The following is a 22236-nucleotide window of genomic DNA, read 5'->3' on the forward strand; positions in this document are numbered from 1 at the left end:
AATTTAAAATGATATTCTATACTTTGATTTATCAAGATAGTCCTTATGATACACCTACTATAGAACAATTAAAAATGGCACTTGAATCAAAGGATGATGAAATAAAAATAGATGCAATGAAAACAATTCTTATTATTATGTGTAACGGCAATGATATGCCACAACTTCTTATGCATGTTATTCGGTTTGTTATTCCATCACGTAATAAAACTTTAAAGAAATTGTTATATTATTATTGGGAAATTTGTTTAAAACATAATCCAGGTTTATCTGTTTTTTTATATTTCTTTAAATTAACCTGGGGATTAGGTGAAAAAATGAAGCAAGAAATGATTCTTGCATGGTAAATTTCTTTTTTTATTTTTTATTACTTGAACATGTTTATTTAGTAATGCTATTCGTGGAGATCTTCAACATCCAAATGAATATATTCGTGGTACTACATTACGATTTGTTTCTAAACTTAAAGAACCTGAAATTCTTGAGCCTTTACTTCCTGCTACCAGATCTTGTCTGGTATTTTTATATTAATATAAGTTTTATTTACTTATAAATATAGGAGCATAGGCATTCGTATGTCAGAAAAAATGCTGTTATGGCTGTTTTTTCTATTTACAACAACTTTCCGGATCTTATTCCAGATGCTCCGGATCTTATTCTCAGTTTTCTCGCTATTGTATATTTAATATTATAATTATTCATTTTTAATATGCCTTTAGGAAACTGATCAGATATGTAAACGTAATGCTTTTATTAGTTTATCTGGAATGGATCATAAAATGGCAGCAAAATATCTTTCACAACAATTAAATACTGTAACTTCTATGGACGAATTAATGCAGCTTGCTATTATCGAGTTTATTAGAAAAGATTCATCAATAAATCCTAGTAACAAAGTAATATTTTTTTGTTCCATAGCAATTTCTAATTTTTGCAGATACAACATCTTCCTCTTATATATGATCTTCTTGAATCTGGAACAAATACTATTGTGTTCGAAGCTGCTACAACTTTGACTTTTCTTAGTGCTAATTCTGATACCATTATAAGTTTGCAAATAATATTTTTCTAATAAAATAATCTAAAATAAAACTTAGTTGCTGCTCGAAAATTTATTGATCTCATAATGAAAGAAGCTGATAATAATGCAAAACTTATAATGTTGGATAAGATTGAGAATCTCAGAAAAAAAAACAATAATATTTTAGATGATCTTATAATGGAAGTTCTTTCTATTCTATCAAGGTTTATTTTTTTACATTTATGATTTCGATACTTATTTAAATAGTTCTGATATTAGCGTCCGAAAAAAAGCTTTAGATACATCTATAGAAATGTTATCTAGTAGAAATGTTGAAGATGTAGTATTATTATTGAAGAAGGAATTAGTTAAAACCATTAAACAAGATCATGAAGAAGTATAATTAAAACCATAATTATTTATACTAATTAAAACAGAGTGAATATTTACAATTATTAACACATTCTTTACATCTTTGTGCAACTAAATATCCCAAGACTTTAGGGATCGTTATAGATATTTTAATGGAATTTATTAGTAATTTTAACACCATCTCTGCAATAGATGTAATATTATTTGCTAAGTAAAGTTTTTAAAAAATATATTATCTTTTTAATAAAAGTGATAGAAAAGTAGCTGAAAAGTTCATTGTTTTTCGTAAATCAATTATAAAAAAGCTATTATTAAAATTAGGGGAAATAAAATCAGGAAGAATATCTCGTGGTATTTTGTGGATTATTGGAGAATATTGTATAGATGAAGAAGGTTAGTAATGTTATTATATTTTTTTTACTCATATAAAAAGATATCCAAAATGTTTGGGAACATATTCGGAATAATATTGGAGAAATGCCTATTCTTACAATTGAACAAAAACTTGCTGAAAAAATTCAAGATGATATCAATAAGGGTATCCATGATAGTAGCGAATCAAATCTTTTATCTAGCTCACGAAAAATTTTACCAGATGGTACCTATGCAACAGAGTCGGCTCTAATATCTGAAACACAAATGATTGATAATCTCGAATCGGAAAAAGTTTCCGAAAAACCTTTATTAAGATGTATATTATGGTTATTCTTTAATAGTATTTTTTCTAACATCAATACAGCTTTAATATTAGATGGAGATTATTATCTTGGATCTGTTTTATCATCAACTCTTGTTAAACTTATTATGCGTTATTCAGAAATCTCAAAGAATACATCTAAACTTAATTTTATGTGTGCAGAAGGTATGCTTATAATGACTGGAATCATTAGAGTAGGTCAATCGAAGTATGTTAAAATGCATATTGATGAAGATTCTATCGATCGTATTTTGATTTGTTTAAGAAGTCTAATTGAATACCAAAATAATCCTTCTATAAAAGATATTTTTCTTAAAGATACAAAAAATGCTTTTATTAACATGCTATCAATTGAGGAAAATAAAGAAAAAACTTCTAATTCATTAAAGAAAAAAGATATATTGCAGCCTGATGATGCCATCATTCCTAGTCTTTTAGCTAGTAAATCAAATATAGAAGAAATGGATCTAGTAAGAATATATTAATTACCTTTGTTATCAATCTAACTAAATAAGGTTCAGCTAGAAATATCTAAAGCTATAAATGGTGAAGCAAATTCTGATTTTTTTTCACTAAATTTTAAAAAAATTGTTCAGCTTACTGGATTTTCTGATCCTATATATGTAGAAGCATATATAAAAGTTCATCAATTTGATATTATATTAGATATTCTTTTAGTAAACCAATTATCTGTGACTTTACAAAACCTTTCTATAGAATTTGCAACATTAGGCAATCTAAAAATCGTCGAACGTCCACCTATGTATAATCTTGCTCCATACGATTTTTTAAAAGTTCAAGTAGTCATAAAAGTTTTATCTACTGATACAGGTATTATATTTGGGAATTGTGCATATGAAGGTGTAGGATCTCAAGATTCTAATATTATTATATTCAACGATGTTCACGTTGATGTTGTAGATTATATTCGACCATCATACTGCTCAGAAAATCAATTTAGAAGTATGTGGACTGAATTTGAATGGGAAAATAAAGTAAACGTGTCATCTTTAACTAATCAAAATTTAAAAGAATTTTTAAATGAGCTCATGACTAGAACAAATATGGCATGTCTTTCTTCAGAAACATTAAAAGAAGATTGTGGTTTTCTTAGTGCAAATTTATATGCTAAGAGTATTTTTGGCGAAGATGCTTTAATGAATGTTAGTATTCAGAAGCAAAGTAATAATTGCATTATAGGGCATATTAGAATACGATCAAAGACACAAGGGATTGCTCTATCTATTGGTGAACTTATTAATAAAAAATGATAATATAAAAAATAAAAAATATTAAATTATAATAACCTTAATTCATTATATATAGTCGATTTATATTTATTACCATTTTGATTTGTTCAGTCAATTTGTACATAAAGTATTGATTTTTATTCTAAAAAAATAAATCTATAAATGTTTTTCATTATATTAAGATCGATATATTAATTTTAAAATAGACATAAAATAGAAATTTATAAATTCCTTTTATTGATATTTCTATTGAAATCAAAATTTAATGGTTTAGTAAGTACTTAAAAGATTAAGTTTAATTTTTTTCTAAAAATAAAGATAACTTTTTTTAAAAACATTATAAAAAAGTCAATGTATCTATATATATTCTTATTAATATTTGCAATAGAGCCAAATAACATCAAAAATTTCAAATTTATTCAAAAAACTTATACAATTGATAATAAAATATTTTAAATAAACTGTAAACATTAATTCTATATTTATTATTACTGTTCATTATTCATTAAGTCATAATTTTCATTGATATAATTTATTTTAAAACTATTATTAATAACTAAACCCATATTATTCCTTTATAATAGTATCTGTTTAAATATTTTCATTATTTACATTTAACATTTTAAGATCAGAACTATAATGATCACCTTTTTTATTTAACCACAACTCAATACGTTTATCTTGAAATATATTTTCTGATATTCGTTTCCGTACATATTTATCTGGAGTTTTTTTAAATAGATATACAAATGGCTCTAAAAGTATTTGAATAGGAAAATTCTGAGTTTGAGTTTTTTCAGAAAAAACTTTATCAAGCTCATCTAAATAAACATCTGAAACATGATAACGAATACTATTTGGAATTTTAGGGTTTAAAGGACTATAAAATTATTAACAATAATCACATTATTTCAATAAAATACTTCAAAGGGATAGATTTTAATAAAAATATATATTTTTTTAATACTTCTTCTGACCATGACGACATCATACAAATACGGAACCCCTGTTCAATATATTTACGTATTAAAAGATAAAACTTATTTAATCTGGAGAAATTTTAGAGTATATCTTTAATGAATATTTAAAACCTTAAAATATCTATTGAAATCCACTCACGGCATATAGTCTCCCAAAAAGCTTTCAAAAACAATAAAGCATTATCTGTAGAACATTTAGAAACCAAATTTGCTAAATCATTTGCCAGTTTTTGTTGAGTAAATGAACGATCACTCATCCACATGCCTTAAAAGAAATCATCAGAAAAAATATAAAAAAAACATAAAATATAACAATAAAATAACCCCTTCCAAAGTTTCAAAAGCTCAGAATAGCTTAAATGACTTCTTGAAGAAAGAAAATGAGACAAAGACATAACAGCAGAATCCCGAGTTTTTTTATCTAAAAAATATTAAATCAATAAATTCAAAATACTTTATTACCATTAGATACAAACTTCTTAGTAAGCTGCTTAAGTTCAGATATTTTTGGAGATTTCTCAATAATCATTATAAAACTTGTTTTTAAAAATAATTCTGTAACGTTGGACAAAAAAATATAAAAAAATAAAATTATTAATGCAAAAACACGAGAATAGATTTAGTTAATATACATTTTCTTTAAAAATTAATTTGTAATTTCATTAATCTGTTTAAATGTTCCCTTAAGCGTTTCCTTATATAAATATATACGGTTATCACCACAACTAACAGCAAGAATATTGCCTAGAAGGGACCAGCTAACGCGCCACACAACATCTGGAAAAGGTTTATCTGATAAATAAACTTTTTTCCATGGAGCATTACCCTCTTGAACCCAAATGATAACCGTTTTATCCTTTAAAGATTAATAATGACTTTCATAAATATTTTTATACCTGAGAAGCAGATGCAATGTAAGACTTTGGTAATCCAATATTAGGAGCCCAATCTACATCTCTGACCCAATCAGTATGCCCTTCTAATGTCTCCTCAATCACCCAGTTATTTTGTTCAATACTGCTTATTAAAATTGTATCTAAAATACCAAAATTGTAACACACCTATAAGTCCATATTTTTAATAAATTATCTGAACCACCTGTAACTATTTTTTTAAAAAAATTTAAATCTTGGCTTTTTCCTGTTCGTATAAGAGATGCTGGTGGTGTTGATGGTGACCATGAAACTGCATTACATCCTACTGAATGTGCAGGGAACGTTCTTGTATCCCACGTTCCATCATCTTTAAAATCTATAATAGAAACTTTTCTATCTGAAGACCCACATGCAAGAATGGCACCTAGTTCATGTGGTGCCCAGCTAATAGAATTCACTATAATATAAGAATAGAGTATAAAAACAGCAAAAAGTATCTACCTGATGCCTGATGAGAATTATGTTCAACAAGTTTGGCCCATGTATTATTTGTTTCTTTCCAAATAATAACACGAGCATCATATCCACAGGAAGCCAATATTGTGCCAAATTTAGGATGTGCCCATAAAACTCTCCATACAGGTCCATCATGACTAATAAAATATTGATATATTTCAGTAAAAACAGTACAACATTATTACCCTTTCAAAGTTTCTATTAGTCGTTGTTGATCACCATCAATTTCAAAAATTTTAATTGATTTATCAGATGAACATGTAGCCAGACGTCTTCCATAATAATCCATAGCTGCATCATGCTAGTTCAAAAGGTTAAATAATCTTTAAGAGTAAAATAACTGTTAAATAATCATCTTACAATCATATCTTCATGTTGAGTTTCTAACGTATGCTGATTTGTTACTGTTGAAAACTAAGAAAATATTAGCATTTTTCATTAAAAAAAGTAACATATACCATTAATTTGAATATATTTTTTATATATTTTTTCTAAAAACTTATGTTTTCAATTTTTAAACTTAAATAACGTTTAAATATTTTTAAAAATAAACTACAAATATAAACTTCTATCATTTTTATATCAAAATAAAAAAACAAAAGCAAAAAGAATTTATGATTTTAAAAGGTGAAAAATGATTAATAAATCTATTGCTTTAAAAATTAAACAACAGATTAAACAATTGATAAAGGATACGTTTAAATGTTAATTACCCAAATAAAATACAAAATCTATAATATAGTTTATTGAAAAACACAAATAAGTATTTTTAAACATCCTGATGAGTAATATTAGAAAAAGTGTGAACAAGGTCGACAATTCCTTGACATTTTTCTTTTAACAAACTTGCATAATTAACAAACCCTGACAAGTTATCTGGACTTAAACCGATTGGTTCATCAGTAGGAAACTGTTTCCCTATAGCTCTCATAATAACTTCTCTAAACATATCTTGTTTTTCATCAACAGATGAATTATTTAGGGAATCATGTTCATGCATATCCGAAACATCATTTTCCAAAGTTCCTAATGCAATAATTGCTTCTACTTCTGGCCATATTTCATCATTATCTCCCTCTTTCTGTGCAATTTTTCTTAAATCTTTCAAATCTAAATATTATTATAAACATCGATAAAAATAAACATAAATAACCTTCAATTAATGATGCAAATTTTCGTATACTACCAAGATGACTCCTAATAGCATCTTGTCGTTTAGCAATATCTATCGGTATAATAAGATCCGTATCGAAATCTTCATCCCATGCTTCATTCGACTCTAAATAAAAGCTAAGGAAAAAAAAGAAAAAAGCAAATAGTATACCTTCTTTTATATACTCTTTATTCCATTCAAATTCCTTATGTTGTGAATAAAAACTCGGTACTCTTTCATTCATTAAAAACATGTTTGTAGATGCAAAAGACTCAAATGTTTTTTTCTGATCAGTATGCTCAATTTCGTTGAAATTATCCCATAAAATATCGTTTGATGTATTATCAAGGTTTTTACGAGTATTGTGATGCAACGATTCCGTTTTATTAAAAAGATTTTCATCTGAAAAACTATAAACAGGGCAAAATAATTGTTTATTCGATAATTGTGAACACTCATAAACCTCTTTATCATTAATCGCAAGCTTATTTAATGGATTAATGATCTCGAAAATTTGATCAACCCGAACGTTGCACTTTTCATCCATATAGACATCCTTATTAAACACAGATTTTTCATTTTTGCGCATAGCGTAAACATTCAACGGTATATCCTTCATAATTAACGAAGGTATTAGAGACGATGATGCAGAATATTTATACGAAACAAATTCAGGATCCGAAAAAACCATACTATCGTTTGAAAACTCACAAACACTATCCATGCTAAAAATGGAACAAGGACGTTGATTATCCACATCAGAAATCGGCACCAAACAGGGTACCGGGCGCTTTGATTTGAACGGGTACAACTGACGAATCATTGTTTTCGACGATCTAGAAAAAGACTTCTTCCTCCCCTCAGAAGAACCAAAATATGGCTTCCATGATGTTATATGTTTAACATCATATCCCTGAGACATATTCAGCGCCAATTCTCGGTGCTGAAGAGCATGTTCCTTGCCCCATTTCCGTAACGACACACTTGGCACCACATGTACCCCCGATGTCATTGTAGATAATGACGTTAGAGACACTGTCCCCCATCTTCCCCCATGCAAACCTATACATCGGCGCTGCATCTTCATTTTTTCTTCTTCTTGTCCTTCCTGCATCCCCATTGGCATCTGTGCCACTGTTTTACTTCCATTCATAGGTTTTCTCTCCGGACGTGCCAATACACGTCCTGTAGTTGCTGCTATTGTCGCCAAACTTGTATATGCAAGCTATATCTCTTGATAAACCAAAATATCTTGTGATTATCAACTTACCGTGCTTACACTCCGCCATGGCAGCCTTGATCCATCTTTTACAGGTTCTAAAAAGGTGTAATTATGTTCTGCACGGCTGCGCATTCCTTTTATTTGGGCTTTTAAGAAAAACACGATATTTGTGTCGTTGGATGCAGAGAGTCTGTCGACGAGCGTGCAAAGTAGGCGTTGCCATAGGAACGACTATCACCACGGCAACATATGTTGCCAGGCAACGGATGTCTAGATTGAACTGGGGAATCAGGAATTATTAAGCTTTGAGAAACAAATGAGAGGCAAAAATATAGCAGTTGCATGAAAAAAGCAAATAGTTTAAAATATATGTATTGTAGTTTTGAATATGTAAAAAGAGGTTAGACCGAGATGGATTTAGAGATAAGCGATATCGAAAGAAATTGATAAGGAAAAAGCTTGTATTTGGGTATGATGATTAAAAAAGAACTGATAAATAGTCAGTGAGAGATAGATTGTTTCTAAGTTGTTTCTTTTATTTCAGGAAAAATAATTTCAATAATTTCATCAAAAATACTGAATACTAAATGCGAATTTAACAAAGAATTTTGCAATATATTGAATAATTTTTTGTGTGCAACATCAGGCAGATAACCTTGTATGATTAGTAAATGATATTAAATAGAACAAAACGAACTAGGAAATATAGCAGAAAATAAAAAACCAGCTTCTAGCCTTGTTTTTATTTTTTCTTCATAAGATCTTAAAGGACGATTCTTTATTAATACTCCGTTTGGCCACAAGGTATTCCTTAATACTTCAAGTATGTTTAAAATAGATTGCTCTTCAAAGGCTTGTCGCAAAGTTTCACGAAGTTTTCTGATTATTAACAAATGAAAAAATATTTTAATAAGGAAAAATACCTCTCAATAGCACCTCCTAACAATTGTTGTAATATTATAATAATTGCACGGCCTTTTAACCAATTATTTGACTTCTTAAGATCAAAGATTTCCAAAAACAAATCGCATACTGGTTTTGTAAATGCTGTTGCATCGTTTTCTAAAACTTTTAAATTCTGAGTTTGTTGGTTAACAGGAGGCTTGTTATTTTCTTTTATTGTTATTGCGTCCAATATATTAAGATTAGTTTCGGAAAAATTATCTATAAAAGAAGAATTAAGTGGCAAATCATCTACTCCTTCTGAAAAATATTTAAAAATATATCCAATAATTTCTCGTGGATCTGAATAAGATGTAGAGTCAGGGTCTTTCTGTAATGACGGTAATGTAGAATTTTGTTGAGATAAGAATATACGCAACTCTTTTGATGCACAGACTTCTGGAATTTGTAATAAAGTCTATCAAATTTAATATTTTTTAATAAAAAACATTCTTCACCTGAAGATATTTTTCAAGCATAACTCTTCTTCCTTCAATAAAAGATTTTTGCATTTTTAAAACAACACTTTTTTTTGGAAGCTCAATATTTCGCACCTTTGGAAAATGTGCTTTTAATCTTTGATGAAGATGAAAAAATTCACTATAGCGGCGCCCAAGAATCCATCCTGCTGTTACCACTTTAGAAGAATCAAACTTTTGTATTTCTATTATATACAAAGTGTATTCAGATCCATCCATTTCTAATCCTATTGTTACAGTTGGTATAGATATTTTTGATCTTCCCTATAAAAATCAAAAATAAAATTCTAAAAATATAATTAAACTAACATAGAGCAAGTTATCATTTTCCTGAATTATATATTGCTGCCTTTGATATTTTTTACGATGAATTTCTGATTGAATGGTTTTAATTGATTTTTTAAAAATTTTAAGCTCAGAGACACTATTAGTAAGTTCTGCTTTTTTTATAAGAGAACTAAGAACCGATTCTTCAGAAATCAAACTATCAATTTCAAGAGAAATATTATCAATAGCTTCAGAAAGAGTTAGATCACCAGGTGATGCATGATGAATATCTGCGTCAGTTAAGTCATCAATGTTTTGATTATCATAAGATAAATCTATGTCAAGCTGCTCGGATTCTTCGAACAATGGAGCACGAACTTTTTTATCTGTAGAATATAAATAGTTATCGAAAGAATTAGAATCAGAAGATTCTGTCGTTAAAGATTTTTTCAAACAATCAAGAGATATTTTTGAAGAATTTCCAGACAAATCTGCATTTTTTGTATTCGTATCTGTTTTACATTTTCTCTGATTATCATCATCACTATCTATAATATCATTCAATACAGTTTCAACTTCTTGTAAAATATCAAAATCAATATCATTATTAGTACATGTTCCTTTCTTAGAATTTTGAGTAGAAGGAATGCTTAATGTAGAATTAGAATTGTATTCAGAATTAAAATCTGGTGTCATATAAGTTTTTGTCGATGTATTATCATATATATGATTTTGAGAAGTATCTTTGAAATTTTTTGAAGTTTCTTCTGTTATTGTGGTCAAATATTTTAAAAAGATTTCACTCTTTATGAAACCGGGAAGATCCTTTTCTTGCATAATCTCAAAAACTTCATTCTGTATTTTAGATAAAACAATTTTAGCATTATGATATTTTTCAGGCATATCAGGTAATTCAATAAATTCCTTAACAATATTTTTATTTTCTTCAGATATATTTAAAAGATTTTCTGAAAAATATGTTTCAAAAACAGTAGAAACATCTTCCTTATATGATAATCTAACATTAATATTTTCAGGAAAAATAGAAATTGCACCTAATGGATCATTTTTTGAAGAAATATCGTGATCGAAGGGATTATTAAGACCATTCACAACAAGCCAAAATTGAACTAGGACTATTCTATTTTTCTGATCCATAAATTCCTTAAAAATTAACAAATTATTAATTTATGGTAAAATATATTTACCATAAAATATGATAAACCTGAAACATTATGCAATATTTCTATTAATTTGACATCTTTTTGAGCAAACAAAACTTCTGGAGTTTGCAAAACAAAACCCGAATACTATCAAAGGTTAAAAATAAAAAAATATTTTATATAAATTAAACATCACTGTTTATATTTCCTGTCAACATCCCTATTTGTTTTTCTAAATAATATTTACTTTTTTGAAACTTAGCTAAAGCACCTTCTATAGAGTAATTATTATGGGAATCATGTTTATTAGAATCTAATATACTAATTAATTTTGTCATTTTTTTTCTTTAATATACTTATGTTTGATTGAAACTTATGGTTTTCTAAAGCAAGAGCATTCCTCATTCTTCTTAAATTAGATAAATTATTACAATGTTTTATAAAACGTATATATCTTTCAAACATTTTATCATTTAATGAAAACTTTGGTGTATATTTTTGTTTCTCAATTTTTTCATATATTGAATGTTTTTTAAGAACATCTCTAATATGTTTAATCTTTTTTCGTTCTCGTATTATAGAACTACTCTAATATATACTATTATTAAACAAAAAATATTTTATATAAGACTTACAATAGTCTCTATTAGTTGATTCAATATATCAGGATCTATTAATAATTCTATTATGGGAGATAAAACACCACACGAAATAATCTCTCTAACTAAAGTAAAAACGATTTTACTGTTCAATTCAGAGTCAGGTAATATAAAACCAATAATTCGGCCAACCAGTTTTCTGAGATGATCTTTCTGATAAATCACACTTCCTGAATGAAAAAATGTAACAGCTGGATGAAGCTTTCCATTGTTGTACTTTTTTGCTACAGCAAGATTCAATTCTGTTAAATCAGTAAGGTTTTGTTTAAGGCCAAGATGTTGCACTTTCGCATCTGCAACTGAAAATTCTGCAATATGAGAGGTAATTATTGGTATAATCTTTCTAACAATAACATCTCCTATATCTATATTTTTCATACGATTTCCAAGCTGTATTAAAGAATATCGAATAGTTTTTTCAACAACAATAGGAAAAGTACCATGAGGAGCGATTTCTTTATACCATCTCATCACAAAATCACGAATAATAAGTGTAATAATCTTATCAAATGCCTCAGATATAAGTTGAGAGTCATGAATTGGTAAACGTAAGTTATCTGTAGACATTTCTTTTTCATAAGCTTCAACTGCTTTTATCCATTCTGATGGTTTTGTAAACGCTAAAGGTTTTATTACTTCTGTGTAGTCCCTAACTCTGGATCTCTTAAGGTATTTGGAAGCTACATAAAGAAAAGATATTAGAAATAAAGCACAGTAAATAGTAATTATAATAAGAATTTGATAAAAAGTGAAAAAACGAAAAATAAGCCCAATTAGAATAGAAACTATGACATATAAAAACACAAATTTCAATGATACGTCTTTCATTAATGACGTAACATAATATTAGATAACTGTTTTATTAGTTTTTTACATTTAAATCGATTTATCGACAAACGAAATCCAGTTTTATAGAAATATTTTTTAAAATATTGTAAAATATTATACAATAAAAATTAATAAATATCATCTAATCTTCTATAACATGCTATGATTTTTTTCCCATTGTTTCTAGATACTTTTTTTCCTTCTTCTGTTTGAGATGCCATTATAGCAACACAAGGATCATGATCAAGTTCTTGTTGAGAAAGACGTTGAAACAAAGGATGATGATCCAAATGAGCAACCATCCAATTATGTAAGTCCTCTACATCAGTGATTGTATAAATAATTCCTTGAGGACGAAGAATAAAAGCATATTCAGTAAGGAGTGTAAATCTATAATAATTATTATATGAATCAATGGAAAAAATAATACGTAATGATCCGTGCTTTATGTTTAGATTTTTTAAAATGAGGATCAGGAAAACAGAAAAACATTTTTGAAAGCTTTCAGCCAATAATTAGAAGGATATGTAAAAAAAATTAAAATACTTGATGTCGACAGAAAAAGTTTGGCAAAAACTTCATAGCATTCATACGTATAACAGAAATGTTTCTATATGCCTTATTTTCAGAAAATTGATGTCTCAGAGCAACAATTTTATTCTGAACATATTGTGTCACTTGCATACGGATTTCCATACCTGTCTAAAATAAGACAGAAAACCAAGCCAATAAAGCACACCTAATATCAATAAATCCGGATAGACTGTTGAAAGAGCAATAAGTAATCCACCAAATCCACAGCCAACATCCAAAATCTCAACTTTTTTGCCTGTCTTCTTAAAATCTACATCTGGAAAATGAACTGACCAGTCCATGACATAAGGACTAACTGGACTTTAAAATTACTAACAATCCCACATCCTCATTGTGTATACTCACTAATCTAGAAGATGATCTGAAAATACATTCGAGTGTGCTCTTTGCCTATAAAACTTTTTCTAATTTTACTAATTATATATACTTTCTTATACGAAAAAAACCAGAATTACTCTAGGAATCTCGTCATAGACATGTTCTTGTCTTTTTTTACGCTTTTTTCCCTCTTCAAAAGTCATTTCAAGTACTTTTTTTCAAAAATCTGACGTTAATAAAGCAAAACGATATATATTATGTTCAACGTATAAATTATAAAATGGAGACAAATAAGCAGGATATTGACAATAAAGACAATAGTTTATCGCCAAATAATAACGAAATATACAAAGAAAATCCTTTAATCAATGAAGCAATTGAATTTGATTTACGTAAAAACAGATGGACGTATGAGGACAAAGACAGAAATGAATATGAATACGATGATAAGCGTGGGATTTGGATATTATCTGTGAGTAAAATAGAGTTTAGAAGTATTGAAATTTATTTAAAAATGTGTTTTAGACAGATGAAGAATTAATCCGACGTCAGCAGGAAGCATACGCTGTAGAAGGTGTTGATGAATCGGCTCCTGTAAATAAGCAGCGGAAACGCAAAAAAAGGGTATGCAGTGTTATAAGGTGGCATATTTTAGATGTTTATCATCAAGTATATAGGCAGAAGAGGGAGAAAAAGAGAATCAAACATTCAACAAGAAATTAAACACAGCTCCAAAGAATACAGCAGTCTATATTTCTAATCTTCCACCGGATGTAACAGAAGATGAAATACGAGAAAGATTTTCTAAATGTGGTGTGATAAGTGAAAATATTGATACAGGCAAACCTAGAATCAAAATCTATATGAATGAACGAGGAGAACCAAAGGGAGACGCAATGGTTGTATTTTTTCGAGAAGAAAGTGTTAAGCTTGCTATTCAGTTACTTGATGATACGTGTCTGCGTGTAGATGACAAGAATGGGCAAAAAATGAGAGTGCAGCAGGTAGAACACCACTTTGTAGTTTCACCGCTGATTGTTTAAGGCGGATGTGTCTTATAAAAAATCTCAATACAATGTGGTTAAACGATCTATGAATGAAAAACGAAAGTTACAACAGAAATTGAAAAAATTAAGTGAGTATGTATTTATATTTTTTCTTAAAAATAAATCACTACTTTATTAACATATTTAAGCAAAGTATCAGAATGGGATGATAATAGTTCTGCTGCTTCTTCAGGAAGGTGGTCAAAAGTTATTATTTTGAAACATATGTTTACTCTGAAGGAACTTGAAGTATAAAAAAAATATGTTAAGTATTGCTTAATACACTTAGGATGATATTACACTTATAATGGATCTTAAAGAGGATATTTGGGAAGAGTGTTCAAAAATAGGAAATGTCACAAATGTTGTTTTATTTGATTTGGAGCCTGAGGGAGTTGTAAGCGTGCGATTTTCTGATGAGGAAAGTGCATTAGCTTGTGTTAAGGTATAGCATTAATTCTAATAATTTATGTTTTATATAAGTATTTACAAAAAAAAGATGATGAATGGACGTTATTTTGGAGGAAAAGTAGTAGAAGCTCAAATCTATGATGGTAAAGTTCGATATCGTAAAAGTAGCAATAAAACAATAGATGAAAATGATATAGATGAACAAGCTAGACTTGAAAAATTCGGAAATTGGCTTGAATCTGGAGAATAAACTTTTAATATATATAAAATAGAGAAATTTATAAGTAGATATGTTTCAAGTTTATTTTGAAATAGATAATTGACAATACGAATTATTCTGAAAAAAATTATCAGATTGAAACAAAGTGATATTTAAGATTATTATTGGTCAAAAATACTTTGGATTTTTAAACTTATTTAGTATCTGACCATGTTTAAAAATTTGATAGATATTTTTCATTTAAATTATATTAAGTTTTAGTAGAGAAATAGTCATTAAGATTCCATGGAGAGATTTTTATCTTTTTATATAGAGGATATAGAATTTATACTTGTTTCATATACTTATAAAACTATTGAGTTTTATTTTTTTAAAAAAAATAAACCATTTTAATAGTATGACTACAAATATATGTCTTTTCTATATAAATGCATAAAACTCCATTCTATTTGTTAAATAATTTTTATTTTTGCATTATCCATTTACTATACAATTATCAAATTTCAAAATACATAAAACTTTGCACTCAATATCTCTTGTTATTTTCTATTTTTAATGTTAGGTAATATATAAAATTTCATATTTGTATTCCCTTAATTTTTTTTAGAATTTTATACATTTTATCTTTACTCGTAAGACACTATATTTTTAGGCTTATCAAGTGTACTTTAGACGGAGTGATAACGATAACGTTTATTTAAAAAAAGATCTGCTTAAAAACCTTATTATAAGGTTTGTTTTAAAAGTTTAAATACTTTGTTCATAATAAAACATCAGTAAGAGTAAGAATAGAGTTGTTTGTTTTTGTTTGGATTTGTCAGAGGTTGAGTATTAAATATTTTCAAAAATACAAAGAAAAAATATATGGGAAACAAACTAAAAAAAAAGATATAAGAGAAAAACAAAGAGAAGAAGTGTTTCAAAAATAAAAAAAAACTATACAAAAGTTAATTTTTTGCAGATAAAACAGTTTGATAGAAGAACAGTCTAAAGTATTTAAAATAAACATATCAATAAATCAACAGGAAATAATGGAAGCATTTGTAAGTGATACATATGAAATTAATGAAAAAGAAAATCTATGGTTTTTTCCGTCTTTAAACGGTGAAGAGCCAGAGTTTGTTTATAATGAGTTGTTGAGTCATGCACATGGACATTCTACAATACCTTATATTCATCCTTTATCATCTTTAAATGATCAACCTATGGTCAGATCAATGCAAGAAATAGATAATATTATAGATTATGGAGTTAATCCTACAAACTTTTTCGAAGTATATATGAATCCTAATGGATATAAAAAATCTACATTCAATGAGATGATTTTTGAATACAACCAAAAATTACTTTTAAGTTCACTGGAAAAGCCAGAAAATGACTTTCTTCATTCACCTTTTAGTGAATCAGAAGAAAATATGCCACTTTCTGGAAAAAAGCTTAATACATTTACTGCATATGATAATAAACATGTCTTAGAGACAGAAAAACAAGTCAATTCTATCAACGATATTGATATTTTTAACAGTACTACAAATATTAATAACCTTAATGATAATTTTACATCAACATGGGAAGAATCTCATGATGCAATGTTATCATCTCAAACATTGTCTAATGCATATGATCAGTCTCAACAGCATATTCACAAACGCTTACCAACTATTAATACAAACTCTAGTCTTTATGATCAGTCTCAACATCAATCCCCTGAAACATTATCTACTATTGATACAAATATCGACAATACTTTCTCTTCGTATTTTCCTAATTTAAGAGTAAATACAGAATGCGCTTTTGATTCTAACATGATGTTAAAACCTTCTGATTTTCATATGACTTCTAAAGAATTTCAAAAAAACTTTTGTGACCTTTTAAATAATCATGATTTACAAAATGGTTGGAAACCTTTATTTATAGAATCCAATACAATATGTCCTGCATCTTTATCTTCACCAACTTATCCTTATGAGTACAGAGACAATTCTAATGATCCTTCAATAGAAATTCAAAATTGTTTATGGAAAACAGCGAATAATCTAGCATCAGTCACACCTACAACTATCCCTACTTCAATACCATTATCACCTCAAAATATATGTCAAGATAATTCAATTCTTGCATCTTTTATTCGTTCATATAATACACTAAAAACTCAATACTCTATGAAACAAGTACATTCAATACTTACTATTCATAGGGTTATATTTAAACTTAACCACTATGCACAAGGATTGAATTGGAAACATTTTCTTACCGCATGTCTTCAACCATTATCAAACTATACACCACCAATTGCCCTTCCATGGAAACCTGCTTACATGCATTGTCTAAAAGGCTATCAAGAATGCTGGAATTGGGAATGGGCTCCTAAAAATCAAAATTCCAAGCCAAAAGAGGAAAACAATGAAAAAAAAAAATTATTATTTCTTCCACCAGATCTCCCTTTTGGTTCTAAGGATGTTCCTTTGTTCCTTAATTCTAAAAAGAGGATCAATCCATCTATGTTAACAAAAGCTTTAGAGAATTGTCCTCCAGAATTTAAAGAATTAATAACTTACAAAGAAGAAGACTTTGTTATGCAGTGTCCTGCTATCTATTTAAGGCTGAGTACTGAAATGAAAGCACCAAATCTAGCACCACAATTAAGAAACAAAGGACTTAAGCCAATACATACAGATGACCGATTTTACTATCGATCAAGTTTATTTGATCCAATAGTACCTCTGGACCATTATACAATATCAAGTGAACTTCTTGTTCACTCAGATCCTAATGAGAGGCCATACCAAAACACTAAGTTTGAGTTTATTGACCGCTACAATCCTGAGTATTATCGGTATAAAGGTAACAAAAAGCAAGCACATTGTTCTCTATGTCCACCTGGAGGATACGATTCTGGAGAAGATAAAAACGATCCTTGTTTACTTGGAAATTGGTATGTCACAAAGTGTTCTGCTTTTTGGTACCACAAAAGATACAAACATGGAATACGCAAATATGGATATCCTTATCCTTATCCAGAAAATGTAGAAGTCATCAAAGACAAATCTATACAAGCACAATGTCCAATGTGTCATAAATGGATGAAAGCTGGAATGGTAGATGACCTTGTTCCCCGTGCTTTTTGGACCCATTATGACCAGGTATAGCATTTATCATCTTCCTTCCAATTACACACTAATATGACCTAGTGTTGGAACATGGTTGAAGCCATCCTCAGCCCAAAGAAAAAGAAAAAAGAAGATGACTATTGTGAGAGTAGCCAAGCTTATGGGACCACTTCAAAACCTCTTTCTCATCTAAATGGATACGAAAAACACATCTTCAAAACAAAATCTGACCCAAAAACCCTCGGAAAAGAAAAAGATGACGACGATGACGACGAAATAGACGAGCCCTTTTCACTCCCCACTGTCCTCCCTCCCCTAGAGCTTGATGACGGCGACGAGTACTTCCCTGAAGAAGACGAATTCAGTTTTGTGATCCTAAAAAAAACTGTATAGTTAATATCCACTTGTTTTAATCTGTACCCCTCTTCAAACCTTTTTTTTATGTATTTTCTTCTCTTTTTTTCTTCTCTCATTGTTCGCACTATATAGTCTACTTCCTCGTACCTTAGACTTTATATATTCAACTTCGTATGCTCAGCCAAACGTACAAAATACAATGGCAGAAATGATTGCACAATTTCTGCAGCAAAGTACCAAATCATCAGTTCAAGAGGACCAAGAAGAAGCAGGAAGCCTCATTACATTAGATCTACGCGGAGAAAAAATTGTATTAGAACGAGAAGAACTGATCAGTCTTCCAGAAAGTATTTTACTGTGTTTATTTCCAAATGGATGGATGATTAATGAAGGAATGAACGGTGAACCAGTTTTTGTAGATGTATGTATCTCTAAGTAATGTATATTTGCAACAATTGCATGAAATTTGTAATATGAGAGCATTTCTGACTGAAATGTTAGTATGACTCGTCAATTCTATCCTATGTGATTCAATTCTTTTGTGAGTCGGTTTCAACATCACGTATAGAACAAGAAGCATTGAATGAACAGAGAGCACCGTTTCCAGGAAAAGTGGCTATTATTGTTTTAAAAGAAGATCTTGATTTCTATGTGATTGCACCGTCACCGGATGATACAAAGGAAGAAACACAGGGAGAAAGGATATGCAACAGACACATGCTGAAACGTGAAGTTGGGAAGCGGCTTGTTGATATTGATGGGGTATTTGATGGGCTTTGGAGGACAAAGAATGTTGAATCAAATGGAGGTATTGGTACATCGGAGCAGTACTTAATTGATATGTTATGTTCAAGGTGGAATTATTCCGCAATATTATGCAAATAACTAAGCAGGAAAGCGGATTTAAGAAGGAAGATAAATGGCCACGGCGGGTACTGGAGCCATCACGTGCATGCATTTCTAGTTTAGCCTTAACAGAAGTAAAAAATAACGATAAACCGTCAACGTCTATTAATACCAGTCAAAAACTTCTTTTATTCTGGAGAAAACCTGCTGTATATTGGCCATTGTTAATCACAGACATGAAAGGCTAATTCTTTATAGAGAAAATGTTGGTGGGACTGTATGGAGTTTACGAATATCGAAGGGAGCATGGGAAAGGTAAAGGTATGGGCACGAAGGGTTTGGACATTGGAATTAAGCATTCTTTCTGTGAAGTAAAATCTGGGTTTTTATAAAAACATCTAATTATATATATATATATACTTTATGATTGCAAGTTTACACATGTATAAACATAGATCATCACTGAATATTAGATATTATGTGATGTAAGACACAAAATTTTATGTATAGAGTTGATTATAGGCATAATAAGCATAACTAATAGGATAATATTATTATTTTAAAAATCTATTCTACTCATTTTTGATTTCTTTAAGATACGATTCTTGTAGTTTCCAACATCGAGAAATTTAACTTTAGAAAAAGTTCATGTTATGCAAAATATTATAAAAAATACTAAGTATTTAAACGTTATATTTGTTATTTTATTAGAATACTTATAGATTTTTTTGTTTTTCTAGACTTTATTCTAATTAAAAAAGGTAAAAAAAGACCCATTCTGAATATCCCATTCAATGGAATACTTAAGGTATTACCAATGGATTTATCAAGAAAAAAACCTCGTATAGAAGAAGATAAACAAGATTATATATTTTTTGGTACTAGTATTGTAGGAAGTGAGGGTATAGAAGAAGGAAAATACGAGCCCATCTGGAAACAAGAAGTTCGGGATGAACGAGGAAGAAGGAGACTTCATGGTGCATTTACTGGTGGTTTTAGTGCAGGATACTATAATACAGTTGGATCAAAAGAGGGTTAACTTTTAATGGAAGCATGATTTAATATTAAAATAAAGATAGGATGGACACCACAGTCGTTTAGATCTTCACGTAAAGAAAGAGCTGTATTGAAAGTAGGCCGAGTTGAAGATTATATGGATTCAGAAGATTTTGCAGAAAGAGAAGAAGAAAGACGTCTTAAAACAAGAGATGATTTTATTGGGATTGGAAGTGAAAATATAAATCAAGAAATAAAAAGAAGTATATTAGATGATTTAATTATAAAAAAAGAATCAATTGGTGTTCGTTTGCTGAAAAAAATGGGTTGGAAAGAAGGACAAGGTGTTGGTCCTCTTATAAAAAAAACAAAAGTCCAAGGAGATGATGGAGAAGTAGAGGATGAATATGCATCAAAATTTCTTTTTGCATGTAAAGATTTTGTACTGGAACCTTTAAAGAATAAAACGGACCTTTATGGCTTAGGATATGTCCCTTCTCCAGGAATTGAACGTCCACAGAATATTAAAAATACCTCCACTCCTAAATTTGGTATTTCAGGAATAAGTTTTGGATATGGAGTATTAAATGAAGATGACAATGAATATGATCATGAAGTTTACGACTTTGGGCCCTCAAAAATTAAATATGATACCGTATTAGATCACGAAGAAAAAAGTACATCTACTAGTACGAAATTTAAACCTGTTACAAAACATTTGTTTGTTCCTCGAAAAAAAAATAGCACTAGCGTTGAAGTAAAGCGTTGCCAAGATGGAACATTACCTTTAAACGGATTCATAATTGCTGAAGTTTATCGTCTGGAGAAAAAAACATGGTTTGAACCACCAGTAGTTCCGCCTGATTATGTTCCTTCTGCTCCTCATTCTAAAAAAACAAAAACTTTTGGAGGAGCTTTACAGCCTAGGGATAGGGGTGCTATACTTGGCGAAACACCTCTTCTTGGAAAATCAGTATTTGATTTCCTTTCTCCGTCTGCTCGAGAACGTGTAGTTCAAGCAACAGGAAAAACGGATCTTCCACCCGCACGAAATGAAGGGTCGATTCTATGTAGTACATTAAAGGCTGATTCTCCACTAATAGACAAGAAAACAGCTCTTGATGCTTTAAATAATAAATTTATGCCTTATGAGGATAATGAGGAAAAAAGAAAAAGATATATTATATTTCTTCAAGAACATGCTGGCATTATCCAGCGTGGTTCATATGAAGTAATTTAAATCTATCAAAAAATTTTTAAAAGCTGAATAATTTTTAGAATATAGCTGCATCTCGTGACTATCAAAAAGAAGTAGATGAGTTTGTTAAGTCAGCGCGTATTTTCAAACCAATGACTGGTATGATGAAAAGTAGATTTACAACATCATCAACATCTTCTCCTGTCTCAGTTGTTGATAATTCTTTAGAGGGTGGAATTATAGATCTTCCTATAAAAGAGGTATATTTTTTTGTTAAAAAAGTTATTTTTCTAATTAAATAAAGGTTAATGCAGCAGAAGAAGCTGCAAAAATGAACATGTTTGGAAGCCTTACGCGAATAATTATCCCATTCTATCCTGCACGATTATTATGTAAACGATTTAATGTTCGAAATCCATATCCAGACAAGCCAACTACATCTGATATTAATGATAAACCAAAAAATGAATTAGTAGATAAGTCTATTATTGAAGGAATTATGCGGGAAGTTAAAGGGGATCAAACATATGTTCTTCCAGAAAAAAGACAGGAGAACTTAAATATAGATGACACAACGAACGAAGCATTAGAAAAGGAAAGACCTAATATGGATGTATTTACATCAATTTTTGGAGATGATGATGATTTATAAGTTATTTACAAGAACAGCATTACAATGTTTAAATAAAATACCATACTTATGTATTTATTTTAAA

The 22236-nt window shown here is 29.2% G+C and overlaps 10 protein-coding genes across 10 annotated transcripts; 5 read left to right on the top strand and 5 right to left on the bottom strand.

Annotated features, from left to right (window-relative positions):
* Nucleotides 1-8: 8 nt before the first annotated feature.
* Nucleotides 9-3361, top strand: T551_00333 (coatomer subunit beta; the record flags this gene model as incomplete). The annotated part of the gene is made up of 13 exons (XM_018372600.1): nucleotides 9-264; nucleotides 310-343; nucleotides 390-516; nucleotides 560-676; nucleotides 720-896; nucleotides 938-1049; nucleotides 1098-1245; nucleotides 1289-1418; nucleotides 1459-1604; nucleotides 1650-1786; nucleotides 1827-2084; nucleotides 2133-2560; nucleotides 2606-3361. 13 exons carry the CDS (start codon nucleotides 9-11, stop codon nucleotides 3359-3361), a joined length of 2826 nt encoding a protein of 941 aa, XP_018230934.1.
* Nucleotides 3362-3931: 570 nt separating this feature from the next.
* On the bottom strand, nucleotides 3932-4849 carry T551_00334 (uncharacterized protein; the record flags this gene model as incomplete). Its single annotated transcript, XM_018372601.1, has 5 exons — nucleotides 3932-4220; nucleotides 4264-4389; nucleotides 4432-4585; nucleotides 4634-4741; nucleotides 4783-4849. 5 exons carry the CDS (start codon nucleotides 4847-4849, stop codon nucleotides 3932-3934), a joined length of 744 nt encoding a protein of 247 aa, XP_018230935.1.
* Nucleotides 4850-4966: 117 nt separating this feature from the next.
* On the bottom strand, nucleotides 4967-6000 carry T551_00335 (GTPase-activating protein SEC13; the record flags this gene model as incomplete). The annotated part of the gene is made up of 5 exons (XM_018372602.1): nucleotides 4967-5176; nucleotides 5217-5337; nucleotides 5382-5652; nucleotides 5697-5848; nucleotides 5897-6000. The coding sequence occupies 5 exons, from the start codon at nucleotides 5998-6000 to the stop codon at nucleotides 4967-4969; spliced, it is 858 nt and encodes a 285-aa protein (XP_018230936.1).
* Nucleotides 6001-6456: 456 nt separating this feature from the next.
* T551_00336 (uncharacterized protein) lies at nucleotides 6457-8218 on the bottom strand (the record flags this gene model as incomplete). The annotated part of the gene is made up of 4 exons (XM_018372603.1): nucleotides 6457-6821; nucleotides 6865-6990; nucleotides 7036-8089; nucleotides 8135-8218. 4 exons carry the CDS (start codon nucleotides 8216-8218, stop codon nucleotides 6481-6483), a joined length of 1605 nt encoding a protein of 534 aa, XP_018230937.1. The 3' UTR covers nucleotides 6457-6480.
* A 389-nt stretch (nucleotides 8219-8607) lies between these two features.
* Nucleotides 8608-12424, bottom strand: T551_00337 (uncharacterized protein; the record flags this gene model as incomplete). Its single annotated transcript, XM_018372604.1, has 9 exons — nucleotides 8608-8741; nucleotides 8784-8965; nucleotides 9010-9446; nucleotides 9487-9771; nucleotides 9817-10938; nucleotides 10983-11084; nucleotides 11129-11211; nucleotides 11294-11525; nucleotides 11573-12424. The coding sequence occupies 9 exons, from the start codon at nucleotides 12422-12424 to the stop codon at nucleotides 8608-8610; spliced, it is 3429 nt and encodes a 1142-aa protein (XP_018230938.1).
* A 127-nt stretch (nucleotides 12425-12551) lies between these two features.
* On the bottom strand, nucleotides 12552-13539 carry T551_00338 (tRNA (guanine-N(7)-)-methyltransferase; the record flags this gene model as incomplete). The annotated part of the gene is made up of 6 exons (XM_018372605.1): nucleotides 12552-12814; nucleotides 12855-12925; nucleotides 12971-13122; nucleotides 13164-13318; nucleotides 13364-13422; nucleotides 13474-13539. 6 exons carry the CDS (start codon nucleotides 13537-13539, stop codon nucleotides 12553-12555), a joined length of 765 nt encoding a protein of 254 aa, XP_018230939.1. The 3' UTR covers nucleotide 12552.
* Nucleotides 13540-13616: 77 nt separating this feature from the next.
* Nucleotides 13617-15043, top strand: T551_00339 (uncharacterized protein; the record flags this gene model as incomplete). The annotated part of the gene is made up of 7 exons (XM_018372606.1): nucleotides 13617-13808; nucleotides 13862-13960; nucleotides 14014-14340; nucleotides 14381-14475; nucleotides 14532-14631; nucleotides 14672-14827; nucleotides 14882-15043. 7 exons carry the CDS (start codon nucleotides 13617-13619, stop codon nucleotides 15041-15043), a joined length of 1131 nt encoding a protein of 376 aa, XP_018230940.1.
* A 1001-nt stretch (nucleotides 15044-16044) lies between these two features.
* T551_00340 (uncharacterized protein) lies at nucleotides 16045-18516 on the top strand (the record flags this gene model as incomplete). The annotated part of the gene is made up of 2 exons (XM_018372607.1): nucleotides 16045-18156; nucleotides 18205-18516. 2 exons carry the CDS (start codon nucleotides 16045-16047, stop codon nucleotides 18514-18516), a joined length of 2424 nt encoding a protein of 807 aa, XP_018230941.1.
* A 163-nt stretch (nucleotides 18517-18679) lies between these two features.
* On the top strand, nucleotides 18680-19701 carry T551_00341 (uncharacterized protein; the record flags this gene model as incomplete). Its single annotated transcript, XM_018372608.1, has 4 exons — nucleotides 18680-18901; nucleotides 18982-19334; nucleotides 19379-19535; nucleotides 19585-19701. 4 exons carry the CDS (start codon nucleotides 18680-18682, stop codon nucleotides 19699-19701), a joined length of 849 nt encoding a protein of 282 aa, XP_018230942.1.
* Nucleotides 19702-20143: 442 nt separating this feature from the next.
* T551_00342 (uncharacterized protein) lies at nucleotides 20144-22172 on the top strand (the record flags this gene model as incomplete). Its single annotated transcript, XM_018372609.1, has 4 exons — nucleotides 20144-20360; nucleotides 20406-21553; nucleotides 21601-21780; nucleotides 21825-22172. The coding sequence occupies 4 exons, from the start codon at nucleotides 20144-20146 to the stop codon at nucleotides 22170-22172; spliced, it is 1893 nt and encodes a 630-aa protein (XP_018230943.1).
* Between the last annotated feature and the right edge of the window lie 64 nt (nucleotides 22173-22236).

This window comes from Pneumocystis jirovecii, assembly GCF_001477535.1.
Source record: "Pneumocystis jirovecii RU7 chromosome Unknown supercont1.2, whole genome shotgun sequence".
Classification (NCBI taxonomy): Eukaryota; Fungi; Ascomycota; class Pneumocystomycetes; order Pneumocystales; family Pneumocystaceae; genus Pneumocystis; species Pneumocystis jirovecii.